General features: G+C 43.5%; 1 protein-coding gene across 2 annotated transcripts in view; it reads left to right on the top strand.

The window, feature by feature from the left end:
* The window catches only part of dhrsx (dehydrogenase/reductase (SDR family) X-linked), a 393,322-nt gene extending 378,743 nt beyond the window's left edge, over positions 1 to 14,579 (top strand). For both annotated transcript variants that reach the window (XM_073044204.1, XM_073044203.1), the window contains exon 7: positions 14,233 to 14,579. In XM_073044204.1, the coding sequence (XP_072900305.1) occupies positions 14,233 to 14,430 (198 nt within the window). In that variant the 3' untranslated portion in view covers positions 14,431 to 14,579. The remainder of the gene's footprint in view (positions 1 to 14,232) is intronic.
* Positions 14,580 to 16,510: the final 1,931 nt, after the last annotated feature.

The following is a 16,510-nucleotide window of genomic DNA, read 5'->3' as shown; positions in this document are numbered from 1 at the left end:
ATCCCAGAGGAGTATTGTTTCATTTAGCCGTATACTTGTGTATGGATGAATGACAATAAACTTGCACTATTCCTCTGCTTAATATGGATTTCAAGGCATTACTACAACTGAAAGGAGGTCCCATGGCAATAACTTACAGATCTGCTTACAGACCTTCAATTCAGGCTATTTAAACAAAACGAATACTTGCGCCATCCACCCACAGCTTTGCATTTCAAGTATCAAGGATGAAGGATCGACTTTATTCACCATATAACTGTACATTTACAGGCATTAGTAACTTGCTGCGGTGTGTTGGTCAGGGCGTGACATGCAGCAGGAGGCAACAATGTTCAACAATTATAAAGAATAAAATAATTTTATAAACACTCAGCCTATTCATTTTCATAGATGCTGCCTGACCTGCTGAGTTCCTCCGGCATTGTGTGTGTGTTGCTCAAGATTTCCAACACCTGCAGAGCCTTCAGTGTTTGTGCATTAAGTATCCTAGGTTGGGCTTTATCTTAGCTAACAGTCATTGGGCAATGGTTAGAATAATTTTGTCTCCTGACGTTTTGTTGTATTAAAGGGTGAATATCAGGAAGGGAGTGCAATGGACATCTGATACTCTGCAGTTCATTTACCATAATGATCCGAGGTAAATTTGTACCTTCTCTATGAGGGAACACATACCAGTCCTCATCGAGACATCAGAAGTGGAAAGGCTGAGCAAGCTCAAGTATTTGAGTGTCAGCATCTCTGAAGTAGGCCCAACGTATTGATGCAGTTACAAAGCAAGCACAATTTCTGGCTCCTTGAGCCTGCCACCCAGCAAATCCCCAATTTAAAATACACACACAAAATGCTGGAGGAACTCAGCAGGCCAGGCAGCATCAATGGATAAAAGTACAGTCGACGTTTCGGGCCAAATCCCTTCGGCAGGACTGAAGGAGTAGATTTGAAAGTTGGGGGAGGGGAGAGAGAAGCTTCATATGACAGGTGAAACTTGGAGGGGGAGGGATGAAGCAAAGAGCTAAGAAGTTGATTGGTGATAGAGACAGAAGGCCATGGAAGAAAGAAGAAAGGGGTGGGGGGGGACGAAGAGCACCAGGGGCAAGGAGACAACATGAGAGAGGGACAAGGGGATAGGAATTGGTGAAGGGGATGGGGGTTGGAGTCATTGCTGGATTGAGAAATCGATGTTCATGCTATCGGCTTGGAGGCCACCCATCCTGATAGCGAGGAAGTCCACCCTTCCTCCAAATGACCAGGTGCTGTGTCTCACCGTGGCCGATGTGAGAAGAACCCTGTGCAGGGTCAACCCACGGAAAGCTGCTGAACCAGACAATATTCCTGGCAGAGTGCTCAGAGGATGTGCAGACCAGCGAGCAGATGTTCTCACTGACATCTTCAACATCTCCCTGAGCAGCACCGTCGTTCCAACGTGCTTCCAGGCCGCCACCATCATCCCCGTGCCGAAGGAGTCTTCAGTGTCTTCCCTCAATAACTACCGTCCCGTTGCACACACATCCATCATCATAAAGTGTTTCGAGAGGCTCATCATGAGGCAAATCAAGACCCTGCTGCCCCCCTCACTGGACCCCCTGCAGTTTGTGTACCATCCCAACTGTTCAACAGACGACACCATTGCCACCACTCTCCACCTGGACAAAAAAGACACATACGTTCAAATGCTGTTCATAGACTTCAGTTCAGCATTCAATACAATCATCCCTCAGAAATTGATTAGAAAGCTGAGCCTATTGGGCCTGAACACCTCCCTCTGCAACTGGATCCTGGACTTCCTGACTGGGAGACCTCAGTCTGTCTGGTTTGGAAGCAGCATCTCCAACACCATCACACTGAGCATGGGGGCCCCCCCCTCCCCCAAGGCTGTGTGCTCAGTCAACTGCTGTTCACTCTGCTGACCCACGACTGTGCTGCAACACACAGCTCGAATCACACCATCAAGTTCATCAGCAAGAACGATGAGTCAGCTTCCAGAGAGGAGGTGCAGCGGCTAACGGACTGGTGCAGAGCCAACAACCTGTCTTTGAATGTGAACAAAACAAAAGAGATGGTTGTTGATTTCAGGAGGGCATGGTATGACCACTCCCCACTGAACATCGACGGCTCCTCGGTAGAGATCATTAAGAACACCAAATTTCTTGGTGTTCACCTGGCAGAGAATCTCACCTGGTCTCTCAACACCAGCTCCATAGCAAAGAAAGCCCAGCAGCATCTCTATTTTCTGTGAAGACTGAGGAAAGTCCATCTCCCACCCCCCCCCCCTCCCATACTCATCACATTCTACAGGGGTTGTATTGAGAGCATCCTGAGCAGCTGCATCACTGTCTGGTTCGGAAATTGCACCATCTCGGATCGCAAGACCCTGCAGCGGATAGTGAGGTCAGCTGCGAAGATCATCGGGGTCTCTCTTCCCGCCATTATGGACATTTACACTACATGCTGCATCCGCAAAGCAAACAGCATTATGAAGAACCCCACGCACCCATCATACAAACTCTTCTCCCTCCTACCATCTGGGAAAAGGCTCCGAAGCATTCGGGCTCTCACGACCAGACTATTTAATAGTTTCTTCCCCCAAGCTATCAGACTCCTCAATACCAAATTATGGTCGAAATGACAATAAAAAGTGACTTGACTTGACTTGATGAGTATCGATTTCTCAAACTTCCAGTAATGCCTCCTCTACCCACCCTCTACCTTCACCAATTCCCATTCCCATGTCCCTCTCTCATGTTATCTTCTTGCCCATTCATCACCTCCCCCTGGTGCTCCTCCCCCCTTTTCTTTCTTCCATGGCCTTCTGTCTCTTTCATCAATCAACTTCCTAGCTCTTTGCTTTATCTCTCCCCCATCGCCTGATGTGTCTCTCTCCCCTCCCCCCACCTTTCAAATCTACCCCTCTGCTTTTTTTCTCCAGTCCTGCCGAAGGGTTTCAGCCCAAAACGTCGACTGTACTCCTTTCCTAGATGCTGCCTGGCCCGCTGAGTTCCTCCAGCATTTTGTGTGTGTTGCTCAGATTTCCAGCATCTGCAGATTTTCTCTTGTTTGTGATCCCGAATTTAATCCTAGCCTAATCATGGGACAATTACCCCACCAACTGGTACGTCTTTGGACTGTGGGAGGAAACCAGAGCACCCGGAGGAAACCCACACGGTCACGGGGAGAATATACAAACTCTACACTGGAATTGAACTCGAGTCGCTAGTTCAGTAAAGCATTGTGCTAACCACTACGCTGGGTGAGTGATGCCTCAAAAAGGCAGTATCCACCATTAAGGAACCCCACCACCTAGGCTCTCTTCTCATTGCTACCATCAGGAAGGGGATACAGGAGCCTGAAGGCACACACTCCGCAATTCAGGAACAGCTTCTTCCTCTCTGCCATCAGATTTCTGAATGGACATTGAACCCATGAACATCACCTCACTACTTTCTTTTCTCTTTTTGCACTACTTAAATATTTTAACTATTTTAATATATGCATATATACTTCCTACTGTAATTTACAGTTCTTTTATTATGTGTTGTGATGTACTGCTGCATAACAACAAATTTCACGACATAGATCAGTGATATTAAACCTGATTTTGATATGCGTGTTGCTGTTGATCAATTTAACACATCAGACTTTGTTCTGGTGGTTTGGGGTAAAGATTCTCACGTGCTAGATTGTAAGGAATACATATTAGGAAGCTTCATTCTTCTGCTTGAGACCTTTATGGGTACATTGCTTCTGGGTGGCCTTCCTTGCATGGACCTGCTCGTGGTACTTCAGCTTGCTCACACATCCAAAGACATGGCTGGTTGGTTCATTGGTTAATTAGCCACTACAAATTGCCCTAGCATATAATTGAGTGGTAGAGTGTGATGGGAAGTGATGGAAGCACAAAGGTGAGAATACAAAATGGGTTTGTGTAGGATTTGAAACGAGAGAAAATCTGTAGATGCTGGAAATCCAAAGCAACACACACAAGATGTTTGAGGAACTCAGCAGGCCAGGCAGTACCTATGGAAAAGAGTAAACAGTCGATGTTTTGGGCCGAGATCCTTCATCAGGACTGAATACATGGTATATTGTGAGCAGTTTTGGGCCCCTTATCTAAGAAATGATGTGCGAGCATTGGAGAGGGTCCAAAGGAGGTTTACAAGAATAATTCTGGGAATGAAAGGGTTATGGTTGGGGAACATTTAATACTTCTGGGCCTGTACTTTGTGAAGTTTAGAAGAATGATGGGAGACCTTATTGAAACCTTCTGAATATTGAAAGGTCTAGATGGAGTGGACATGGAGAGAATATTTCCTCAGTAGGTGTGACACCATTATTCTATGACTCCAACCAGAAGGGCAATAAATAAGGGAATGGATCAAGGAGGAGGTACTGGAGCCTGTATACGCACAGTCAATGTTTCAGGAACATCTTCTTCCCCTTCACCTTCAGTTTTCTTAATGGAAAATGAATGGCCTTAGTAGTTTATGCACTACTTTTTTAATTTATTTTTTAACACAAATTTATTATTGTAATTTATAGTTTTATTGTTATGTATTGCAATGTTGGGTGGCAGGATTGAGGTGCATCTCTACCAAAGGAGGTGTAAGGCACACCTTCCCTCCACTAGCCTGCAGGTCACCCGGGCAAGATGTAGTACCTGCTTAGCCCCCTTGATCAGGGTCACGTGAAGCCATGGGAGCAGGTGGTGGATGGTCAGATGAGCTTATATCATAAGTCCTGGTTATGCGATCACTGATGCCAGGCAGACAATCTCTCAAGAGTATTGATGATGGCTGGAGTCACCCATCTTGTAAAAACACTTCCCAGGAGAAGGCAGTGGCAAACCACTTCTGTAGAAAAAATTTGCCAAGAACTATCATGGCCATGAAACTCTGATTGTTTATGTCATATTACACGGCACATAATGATGATTGCATAAGACTCATGCAATGTACTGCTGCTGCAAAGCAGCATATTTCATGACACATATCAGTGATGTTAAACCTGATTCTGATTCTGAATTTGACGGGAAAATGGCCCGAATCTATGTCATCACAAATAGGAGAATACAAGATAAGAAATCTCATCCATTCAGAGAAAAATTCAAAGAGCTGTAAGGTAATGTTGCAGCTCTATAAAACCCCAGTTAGACCACACTTGGAGTTTTGTGTTCAGTTCTGGTCAGTTCATTAAGAGAAAGATGTGGGAACTTTGGAGAGGATGCAGGGGAGATTTACCTGGATGCTGCCTGGACTACAGGGTGTGTCTCATGAGTCTTATGTACCTTGAACAAGCTGGGGCTTTTCTCTGGAGCAAAAGAGGATGAGAGGTGACTTCATTGAGGTGAACAAGATTATAAGAGGTGTAGATCAAGTGGATAGCCAGGGACATTTTCCCCCTAATACGAGGGGGCATAATTTTTGGGTGATTGGAGGACGGTTGAATGTTAAAGGTATGTTTTTTTTACAGAGAGAGTGGTGGGTGCATGGAACACGTTGCGGAGGGTGGTAGTCCAGGCGAGTATGTTAAGGACATTTAGGAATCTTTTAGATAGGCACGTGGATGGTGGAAAAAGGGGTGTCTATGTGGGAGGGAAAGGTTAGATTGATCTTGGAGTAGGTAAAAGGTTGGCAAAACACTGAGCTGTAAAGTTCTATATTCTATAAAAAGAAATTTTAACATGACCTGATCTCTGGGATGCAAGTGTGCAAAAGAGGAATCATTCTTTATTTTAAATGTATTATAATATGTCAGAGAGTGGTATTCTAAGCAAATATAACCACTGTAACCTACCAAGTAACTTTAAGAGCATGTATATAGTTAAATCATTTCTCCCAGCATCTCAAGGTGGCTCCCTTAAAAAAGAATTATTTTCATAAACACAAGAAATTCTGAAGATGCTGGAAATGTTTATAACCACACAGCGTTCTGGGAGCAGCTCAGCAAATCGAGCAGCGTCTATGGAGGGGAATAAACTGTCAGGATTTCAGGCTGAGAGCCTTCATCAGGACTGGAGGCGAAGGGGGATGAAGCCGGAATAAGTAGGTTGAGGATGGGGAAGGAGTACAAGCTGGCAGGTGATGGGGTGAGAGCAGGTGAGGGGCAAGGAGGGGATATGAAGCAAGAGGCTGGAAGAAGACTGAAGAAGAAAAAAACAATTATTTTGTTGTGAACTGATGGTTATTTTCTTGGGAAAAAGCAATTGTCATTTGCAATAATGGATCAAGTCAGCAGCTACAACATATTGACCATATAATTGGATTTCAGTGAAGCTGACTGAGGGATAAATGCTCTCCACGACTCTAGGGATAACCCCTCTGTTATTTTATTCAAATGATGCCGTGACTCTTTATTGTGCGTCAGGCAAACAATGTCTGGTAATATGCAACTGCTGAAAACTTAATTATTGTTTTAAACATTTTCTCAATTACCCTTTCAGAAACAAACTGTTACCTACAAATATAATTATTTTGTCCCTGTCAATATCCATTTAGATTATTTTTTCTCTTTCTCTGACTCATTCCCTGCAGACGTATATCGAAAGTCTATCACTGCGACCTTTATTTGACTACGAACTGAAGGAATAAAATGGATTTCTAATTGGGTAGAAGTGAATTGTTTTTAAGCATCTGAAGCCTGATCTTTCAGTATCTGGCCAAGGCTGAAATGCATTAGCGTCTGAATCCATGATATTGCAAGAATAAACACATCTCAGAAGTTGTTTTTGGGCTGTAAAGGAGGGATTGTTCAGGATTGTGAATGGCACCGCGTACATTTAAGTCCTTATTTTATCAATGAAAGAAAATGAGAAAATAAGAACAAGAATGGGACACTCGAGCCTGAGGCCTACCCTGCCATTCAATATATTTATGGCTAATTTGCTGGAGGCCTCATCTCCTCCTCTCTGCCAGATTGGTAATTCAAAGTTCAAAGTAAATTTATTATCAAAGTATTATACACTCAGTTTTTAGGAAACCATGTACTTAATAAAGTAGCCACTGAGTGTATGTTCTTGGTCTTCTGCTGTTGTAGCTCATCCACTTCAAGGTTCAACATATCTTGCATTCAGAGATGCTCTTCTGCACATCACTGTTGTAATGTGATTTGAGATCCTGTCGCCTGGTACAGTTCTGGAACTGGTTCAGTTTGAACCAGTCTGGCCATACCCATCTAACCTCCCTCATTAACAAGGCTGCTTCACCCACAGAACTGCCCCTTGCTGGGCATCTTTTGTTTTTCACACCATTCTTTGTAAACTCTAGATGCGCAAAAATCCCAGTAGATCTGCAGTTTCTGAGACACTCAAACCACCCGATCTGACACCAACAATAGTTCCACAGAGTCACGTAGGTCGCATTTCTTCCCCATTCTGATGTTTGGTCTGAACAACAGCTGAATCTCTTGATCATTTCTGTGTGCTTTTATGAATTGAGTTGCTGCTACATGATTGGCTGATTAGATATTTGCTTTAACAAGCAGGTGTACAGTATGTTCACATTCATTTAAGTTTGATTACTGATATTTGCATATGAGACTGTTCTGCTAATTGTTGATTGCTCATGACTATTTGCACTATTATCTTGTAAACTGTTGGTTGCCATTGTGTTGTCTATTCTGGTATTGTCCTGTGTTTTGCGCTTGGCACCGAACCACAATATCAATTCTGCTATGTTTCACACACTGGCAATAAAGTGATTCCGATCCAGACAGATCATTCGTTATATCAGTACTTTGAGGTGATACAAAATTTTTTAAAAAACAGAATGCAGAATATGATGTAAGATGCAGTCCAGGCAGATGAGTGGGTGCCTACAAAGACTTACTGTACATTCCCAAAGCAAAAGCCGTAGATCAATTAGGAGGTACGTCGACTCCTGAAGGCTATATCTGTGGCATTCAAATCCAGCAACCCAGGACTGTTCCAGAAAACCAGGTGTGATTTGTGGAGGGCTATTTCAAGGGCAGAGGTTCAATTTCGAATCAGGTTGGAGGTGATATCAGATGCACGGCAACTCTGGCAGAGTCTGCAAGACATAACTTCCTACAAAGCAAAACCCAGACAGACAGACATACTTTATTGATCCCGAAGGAAATTCAGTTTCATTACAGCCGTACCAACCAAAAATAGTGAAGAAATAGCCAATAGCATGAATGGCAGCGATGCTTCACTACCAGATGAACTCTACGCCTGCTATGCACACTTTGAAAAGGAGAACACAACTACAGCTATGAAGATCCCTGCTGCACCTGATGACCCTGTGATCTATGTTTCAGAGGCCGATGTTAGACTGTCTTTAAAGAGAGTGAACCCTCACAAAGCAGAAGGTCCCGATGGAGTACCTGGTAAGGCTCTGAAAACCAGTGCCAACCAACTAGCAGGAGTATTCAAGGACATTTTCAACCCCTCACTGCTACGGGCAGAAGTTCCCACTTGCTTCAAAAAGGCAACAATTATACCAGTGCCAAAGAAGAATAACATGAGCTGCCTTAACAACTATCGCCCGGTAGCACTCACATCTACAGTGATGAAATGCTTTGAGAGGTTGGTAATTAATAGACTGAAATCCTGCCTCAGTAAGGACCTGGACCCATTGCAATTTGCCTATCATCACAATAGGTCAACGGCAGAATCAATCTCCGTAACTCTCCACATGGTTTTAGACCACCTGGACAACACAAACACCCATGTCAGGATGCTGTTCATCGACTACAGCTCAGCATTTAATACCATCATTCCCACAATCCTGATTGACAAGTTGCAGAACCTGGGCCTCTCTACCTCCCTCTGTAATTGGATCCTTGACTTCCTAACCGGAAGACCACAGTCTGTGCGGATTGGTGATAACATATCTTCTTCGCTGATGATCAACACTGGCACACCTCAGGGGGGTGTGCTTGGCCCTCTGCTCTACTCTCTGTATACTCATGACTGGGCGGCTAGGCATAGGTCAAATACTATCTACAAATTTGCTGACGATACAACCATTGTTGGTAGAATCTCAGGTGGTGACGAGAGGGCGTACAGGAGTGAGATATGCCAACTAGTGGAATGGTGCCGCAGCAGCAACCTGGCACTCAACATCAGCAAGACGAAAGAGCTGATTGTGGACTTTGGGAAGAGTAAGATGAAGGAACACATACCAATCCTCATAGAGCGATCAGAAGTGGAGAGAGTGAGCAGCTTCAAGTTCCTAGGTGTCAAGATCTCTGAGGATCTAACCTGGTCCCAACACATTGATGTAGTCATAAAAAAGGCAAGACAGTGGCTATACTTTATTAGGAGTTTGAAACAATTTGGCATGTCAACAAATACACTTAAAAACTTCTATAGTTGTACCATGGAGAGCATTCTGACAGGCTGCATCACTGTCTGGTATGGAGAGGCTTCTGCACAGGACTGAAAGAAGCTGCAGAAGGTTGTAAATCTAGTCAGCTCCATCTTGGGCACTAGCCTACAAAGTACCCAGGACATCTTTAGGGAGTGGTGTCTCAGAAAGGCAGCGTCCATTATTAAGGACCTCAGCACACAGGGCATGGACTTTTCTCACTGTTACCATCAGGTAGGAGATATAGAAGCCTGAAGGCACACACTCAGTGATTCAGGAACAGTTTCTTCCCCTCTGCCATCCGATTCCTGAATGGACTTTGAAGCTTTGGACACTACATCACTTTTTTAATATACAGTATTTCTGTTTTTGCACATTTTTAAAAAATCTATTCAATATACGTAATTGATTTACTTGTTTATTTATTATTACGCTTTATTTTATTTATTATTATTTTTTCTCTCTCTCTGCTAAATTATGTATTGCATTGAACTGCTGCTACTAAGTTAACAAATTTCACGTCACATGCCGGTGATAATAAACCTGATTCTGATTCTGACAATAATATATAAGGGGCATGATATGGGAGATTGAGAGATCCAAAGAACATCTTTATTATATAAGAGGTCCAATCCATAGTCCAGATGGAAGCTGTCCATGAGCCTGAAAGCACATGTTCTCAGTTTTATATCTTGTGCTCATTGGGAAACTGAATTGTACTGTTAGACAGAGACTGCCCGATAATGGGCATTTCTGTCCTGGAAATAGACTTCTGCTTCTCCTGGGCCTGAATGAAGCCATGAGTAAGTTTAAAATTCAAACTTATTCAGTCTTCCATAGGCCTTGGTTTGTTTTAATGGTGGAATTCACAGCTTAATGGAACATGGATAAGAAAATAAGATGTCTGCCCCTTTGAGCCTGCTCTGCCATTCAATAAGATCATAGCCAATCTGGTTGTGAACTCAGCTCCACTGTTACATAATGCCAACTGTAAAACCTGGATTTTGACAAACCCAAAGTTCAAAGATCAAAGTAAATTTATTATCAAAGTAGATATATGACGCAATATACACCCCTGAGATTCATTTTCTTCCAGGATTCACAGGAAATGCAAGAAGCAAAATAGAATCAATGAAAAACCACTCCCAAAAGGATGGACAACAACCAATGTACAAAAGACAACAAACTGTGCAAATACAAAACAAAATAATAATAATAATAATAATAATAATAATAATAATAAATTAAAAGGCATTAAATATCAAGAAAATGTGTGCCAAGTCCTCAAAAGAGAGTCCATAGGTTGTGGGAACATTTCAGCGATGGGGTAAATAAATCTGAGTGAAGTTATGGGGTGGTAACTGTTTCTGAATCCAGTGGGTGTGTCTTGAGGCTCCTATACCTTCTTTCTGATGGCAGCAGTGAGAAGAGAGCATGGCCTGGATAGTGGAAAACACTGAAGATGGTTTTGGCTATCCTGTGACATCGCTCCCTGTAGATGTGCTCAGTGGTGGGGAGGGCTTTACCTGTGATGGACTGTGCCGTATCCACTACTTGTAGGCTTTTCCATTCAAGGGCATTGGTGTTTCCATACCAGATTGTGACACAACCAATCAATATTCTCTCCACCACACGTCTGCAGTGGTTTGTCAAAGTTTTAGATGACATGCAAATTCTTTTCAAAATTCTGAGAAAGTAGGGGCGCTGCTAAGCTTTCTTCATAAGGCTTTTTTTTTCCTCAGGAGTCTTTCCTGACAAAAAAATTCACTAATCCAATGACATGAGTTGGAATGTGCAGGGAAGAGCTTGACAACCAATTTAGCCACTTGTCTACATAATGCCATCAACTTCCTTTCAGCTCTGTTGTGCTAATTCATCAATGCTAACTTGGAAAAATATTATCAAAGTTCAAAGTTTAAGGTAAATTTATGATCAAAATATGAATATGTCACAATATACCACCTTGAGATCCTTCTACCCCAGCACCTTAATCAACGGTAAGGACATCCTGTACCGTTTCAGTGACTGATTGTAGTCTTTCCCAAGCACTAATTTGTATCAGATTTCATCATTTTATAGGCCACTTTCTCTTGACCGCTTGCTGTACTGGTTTCATTAGGCATCTTGTTTATTGAGAAGTATCAGAATGAATCTCGTACTACCTATATTGGCTTCGAGATAAGATGTGCTTTATGGAGAAATTTAGTTGAATGTTGTGTTCTAATATCATTATAATTCTATACCAATTAATGCCCACCATCCATATCCTAAGACACTTATTGCGCTAATGATGCTATATAAATGCAAATTAATGTTGTTAAGTACTCAGACATTAATATTCCGACTCTAAGTTGAAATGCTAAGATGCTTCACAGAATTGGAAACGAAAGGGTAAGACGTCAAAGTAAGAAGCTGGGGGTTGGGGGAAGGAGTACAAGCTGGCAGGTGATAGGTGTAACCAAGTGAGGGGGAGGGGAGATGAAGTAAGAAGCTGGGAGTTGATAGGTGGAAAAAGTAAAGGACTGAAGAAGAAGGGATGTGATAGAAGAGGACAGCGAACTACTGAAAAGAGGAAATAGGAGGGTGTGTGCTATTTGACTCCATATGTCTATTTCCATTTGCCAGAAGTATGAGCCTTAAACAGTCCAAGCCCTAAATAAATGGAATCACCAGAAAGGTGTAAGGACGAAGCAAGAAACAGAGGTGGAATAGTCATAGATTAATAGAGCATGAAAGCAGGCCTTTCAGCCCAACTCATCCATGCTAAATATGGTGCCCACCAAGCTAGGTCCATTTGCCCGCATTTGGCCCATATTACCACCTATCCACGTACTAAACCCTTCCTGTCTATGTACTAAACCCTTCCTGTCCACGTACTAAACCCTTCCTGTCCATCTGCTAAACCCTTCCTGTCCATGTACTAAATCCTTCCTGTCCACTTGCTAAACCCTTCCTGTCCATGTACTAAACCCTTCCTGTCCACGTACTAAACCCTTCCTGTCCATGTACTAAACCCTTCCTGTCCACGTACTAAACCCTTCCTGTCCATCTGCTAAACCCTTCCTGTCCATCTGCTAAACCCTTCCTGTCCACGTACTAAACCCTTCCTGTCCATCTGCTAAACCCTTCCTGTCCATCTGCTAAACCCTTCCTGTCCACGTACTAAACCCTTCCTGTCCATGTACTAAACCCTTCCTGTCCATCTGCTAAACCCTTCCTGTCCACGTACTAAACCCTTCCTGTCCATCTGCTAAACCCTTCCTGTCCATGTACTAAACCCTTCCTGTCCACGTACTAAACCCTTCCTGTCCACGTACTAAACCCTTCCTGTCCATCTGCTAAACCCTTCCTGTCCATCTGCTAAACCCTTCCTGTCCATGTGCTAAACCCTTCCTGTCCATCTGCTAAACCCTTCCTGTCCATGTGCTAAACCCTTCCTGTCCATCTGCTAAACCCTTCCTGTCCACGTACTAAACCCTTCCTGTCCATGTGCTAAACCCTTCCTGTCCATGTGCTAAACCCTTCCTGTCCATCTGCTAAACCCTTCCTGTCCACGTACTAAACCCTTCCTGTCCATGCTGAACCCATCCTGTCCATCTGCTGAACCCTTCCTGTCCAGTTGCTGAACCCTTCCTGTCCATCTGCTAAACCCTTCCTGTCCATCTGCTGAACCCTTCCTGTCCACCTGCTAAACCCTTCCTGTCCATGTACTAAACCCTTCCTGTCCACGTACTAAACCCTTCCTGTCCATGCTGAACCCATCCTGTCCATCTGCTGAACCCTTCCTGTCCAGTTGCTGAACCCTTCCTGTCCATCTGCTAAACCCTTCCTGTCCATCTGCTGAACCCTTCCTGTCCACCTGCTAAACCCTTCCTGTCCATGTACTAAACCCTTCCTGTCCACGTACTAAACCCTTCCTGTCCATCTGCTAAACCCTTCCTGTCCATCTGCTAAACCCTTCCTGTCCATCTGCTAAACCCTTCCTGTCCACGTACTAAACCCTTCCTGTCCATCTGCTAAACCCTTCCTGTCCATCTGCTAAACCCTTCCTGTCCATGCTGAACCCATCCTGTCCATCTGCTGAACCCTTCCTGTCCACGTACTAAACCCTTCCTGTCCATGTACTAAACCCTTCCTGTCCATCTGCTAAACCCTTCCTGTCCATGCTGAACCCATCCTGTCCATCTGCTGAACCCTTCCTGTCCAGTTGCTGAACCCTTCCTGTCCATCTGCTGAACCCTTCCTGTCCATGTACTAAACCCTTCCTGTCCATCTGCTAAACCCTTCCTGTCCATCTGCTGAACCCTTCCTGTCCATGTACTGGAGAAGGAATGAAGAAAGGAAGTAGGTGAATTAAAGGAAGGTCAAGCCCAGAATGTGATGCACTAGGAAAAATATTGTTAATATCAGCCAGGATGATATATGTTGGAGCAGACTCAATGGGCCAAATAGCCTAATTCAGCTCCTATGTCTTATGGACTGTTTAAGATAGAGAGGAAAATAGTCAGGAAAGTAAGAAAAAAATACGTGAATTTTAAAATTCTGCAACTGTCTGTTACTTCATGCAATTTCAATTCTTCTTCACTAGGCTGAACAGGAAAATGCTGTAAATCACAGAGTTTAAGTCCCTAATGCCATTAATCACCAACCCTAACTTTTTCTAGGGACTTAATCAACGTGTGGTATCATGAAACCTACAGGCAGATAAGTGAAGAATTCTAGTTTCTTTTTAAGGTTAAAAGCACAGCAAAGAGCAGTCTGGCTTGAGGCAATTTACAATTCCTGGGCATCTTTTCCTTTATAAAATCTACACAGTAGTACTAATGTGGGGCTAAAATACTTCACCTCTATTTTGTTCGCAGGCCACTAAATCCACTTTCACGGTTTTTGTTCCTCTTTCCTACTGCAGACTCCGAGCCAGGGGGCCTCCACTGTGATATATGCGGCAGTCTCACCCAGCTTAGAAGGCTCTGGAGGTTTCTATCTCGCCAATGGCCAGAAGGTGAAATCAGCAGACATTTCGTACAACGAAGATCTCCAGAGAGAACTTTGGAACCAGAGCTGCAAGCTGGTTGGGATTCGGGAGGCGTGCGATCAGGCCTCTTGAAAAACAGAGGCCTCTGTACCTCAGAGACCCTGTGTTTTCCTTCTTGAAGGGCAGGTGTCAAGATAACAAATCAATTATAGGAATATCCCTGCTTAATTTTTTTTATAATCATGAATAATTAATAAAATTCCTCACAAGGTTAACACTCACTAAGTATCCAAAACCACAGAGTTCAGTTATTTACATCTATCCAAAGCAATGACATACTCTAGTTAACACATTATCTCACCAAATGTACTGAGGTTTGGACAATGGAAAAGCAGCACAAATGTGAATTTTGTCACTGCCATGTTCTGGTACTTAGTTATCATACATGGAAGTTGCTCATGGTTATAGAATTACTTACTAAAGGTTCTCCTTCTCCAGAATCCACTACTTCTGATGAGCTGATCTTCTCATAAATAATTGCTCGAAGTGGTCCATTGAGCCTGTGCAACCTTTTCCATATTAGACTTCAGTCATTACCGATGATCACAATCATTTTTTTCCCTGGAACAGGAGAGTCTAAAAGCAGAGGGCAAAGGTTTAATGTAAGATGAGAAGGATTTAAAGGGGGCCTGAAAGGAATTTTTTTCACATACAAGGTAGTGTGTAAGTGGGATGAGCTGACAGAAAAAGTGGTAGGAGGTGGGTATAATTACATTCAAAGTACATTTATTATCAAAATATGTATAAATTATACAATCTTGAGATTTGTCTGCTTACAGGCAGCCACAAAACAAGAAACACAAAAGCACCCAATTAAAAAAAGATGAACCCCCAATGCAGAGAGAGAGAGAGAGAAAAAAGACATAAATCACACAAACAGTAAAAGCAAGTAATAGCATTGAGAACAAAAGTGAGTCCATAGACCCGAAGCCTGGAACAGTCCCATAGACTCGGTCTCAGTTCGACACACAGCAAGACAAATCGTTGCAAAGCTCGCAGACACAAGGCCCATAGCAGTCGAAACGGGGCATAGCCTCAGCGCCGAGGAAAGTGGAAAGTGGAGAAGAACCAGCCACAGCCCTGACCACTGGTCCCAACACCCTGCCTTTCCCATCCATCTGGCCCGTCGTTAAAATTGCCCAAACACCACGTCACCCCCACCTCACCCCAACACTCAGAAATTTGGACACATATGTGGATAGGCAGGGTTTAGTGGGACACAGACCAATTGCAGGGAAATGGGATAAGCTCATGCAGGCAACTTACCGTCGAAGGAGTTGAGCCAAAGGGCTTTTTGTGACTCCATGACGTGCCATCTACTGGATATGCAAAACACCAAAGCCTCCTTGCTTCAGGGAATAAAAAACATTCCTATAGTATCATTTTGAAAAAGAGTGTGTGGATTTTCCTCAGAGCCCTGGCTAATATCTACCTCTCAGTCATCAGTTGTGGGAACGCGCTATTATCAGGAACACTGCAAGAATAATAGTCATAGGATTGGGCAGTGTCAACACAGATTTAAGAAAGGAAGTCATCTTAGATAGATGCTATCTAGCTGGCGGCATGGTAGTGGGGTGGCTCCGTATCATAGCGACTAAGGTAATGCTATTATAGCGCCAGAGACCTGGGTTCAGTTCCACTACCGTCTGTAAGCAAGCTTGTACCTTCTCCCCCGTGACCACATAGGTTTCCTCCGGGTGCTCTGGTTTCCTCCCACATTCCAAACATTTTGATGTACATGCGTGCAATTATTTGTTTATTTAGAGATGCAGCAGAATAGGCACTTTCGGTCCTTCAACCTCCTCCACCCTGTAATCCCTGACAACCCCCGATTTAACCCTTTCCCACCCACGGGACAATTTACAATGACTAATTAACCTACTAACCGGTAGGTCTTTGGACTGAGGAAAGAAACTGGAGCACCCAGAGAAAACCCACACATTGCATAGGGAGAACATACAAACTCCTTACAGAGAGCGCTGGGACTGAACCCCGAACTCCGATGCCCCAAATTGTAATTGTGCCGCGCTAACTGCTACGTAACTGTGATTAGAAATGAGGATTAGAAACACTGCATCCCTTTGTTTCCAGAAGTTGAAAACTGATACACAAAATGGTTTCATTTTTGGAGTGGCACTGGAGCGTAACAGTT

This window comes from Hemitrygon akajei, chromosome 4, assembly GCF_048418815.1.
Source record: "Hemitrygon akajei chromosome 4, sHemAka1.3, whole genome shotgun sequence".
Classification (NCBI taxonomy): Eukaryota; Metazoa; Chordata; class Chondrichthyes; order Myliobatiformes; family Dasyatidae; genus Hemitrygon; species Hemitrygon akajei.
The sequence above is the reverse complement of the archived record's forward strand: the minus strand, read 5'-3'. Positions and strand labels throughout refer to the sequence as shown.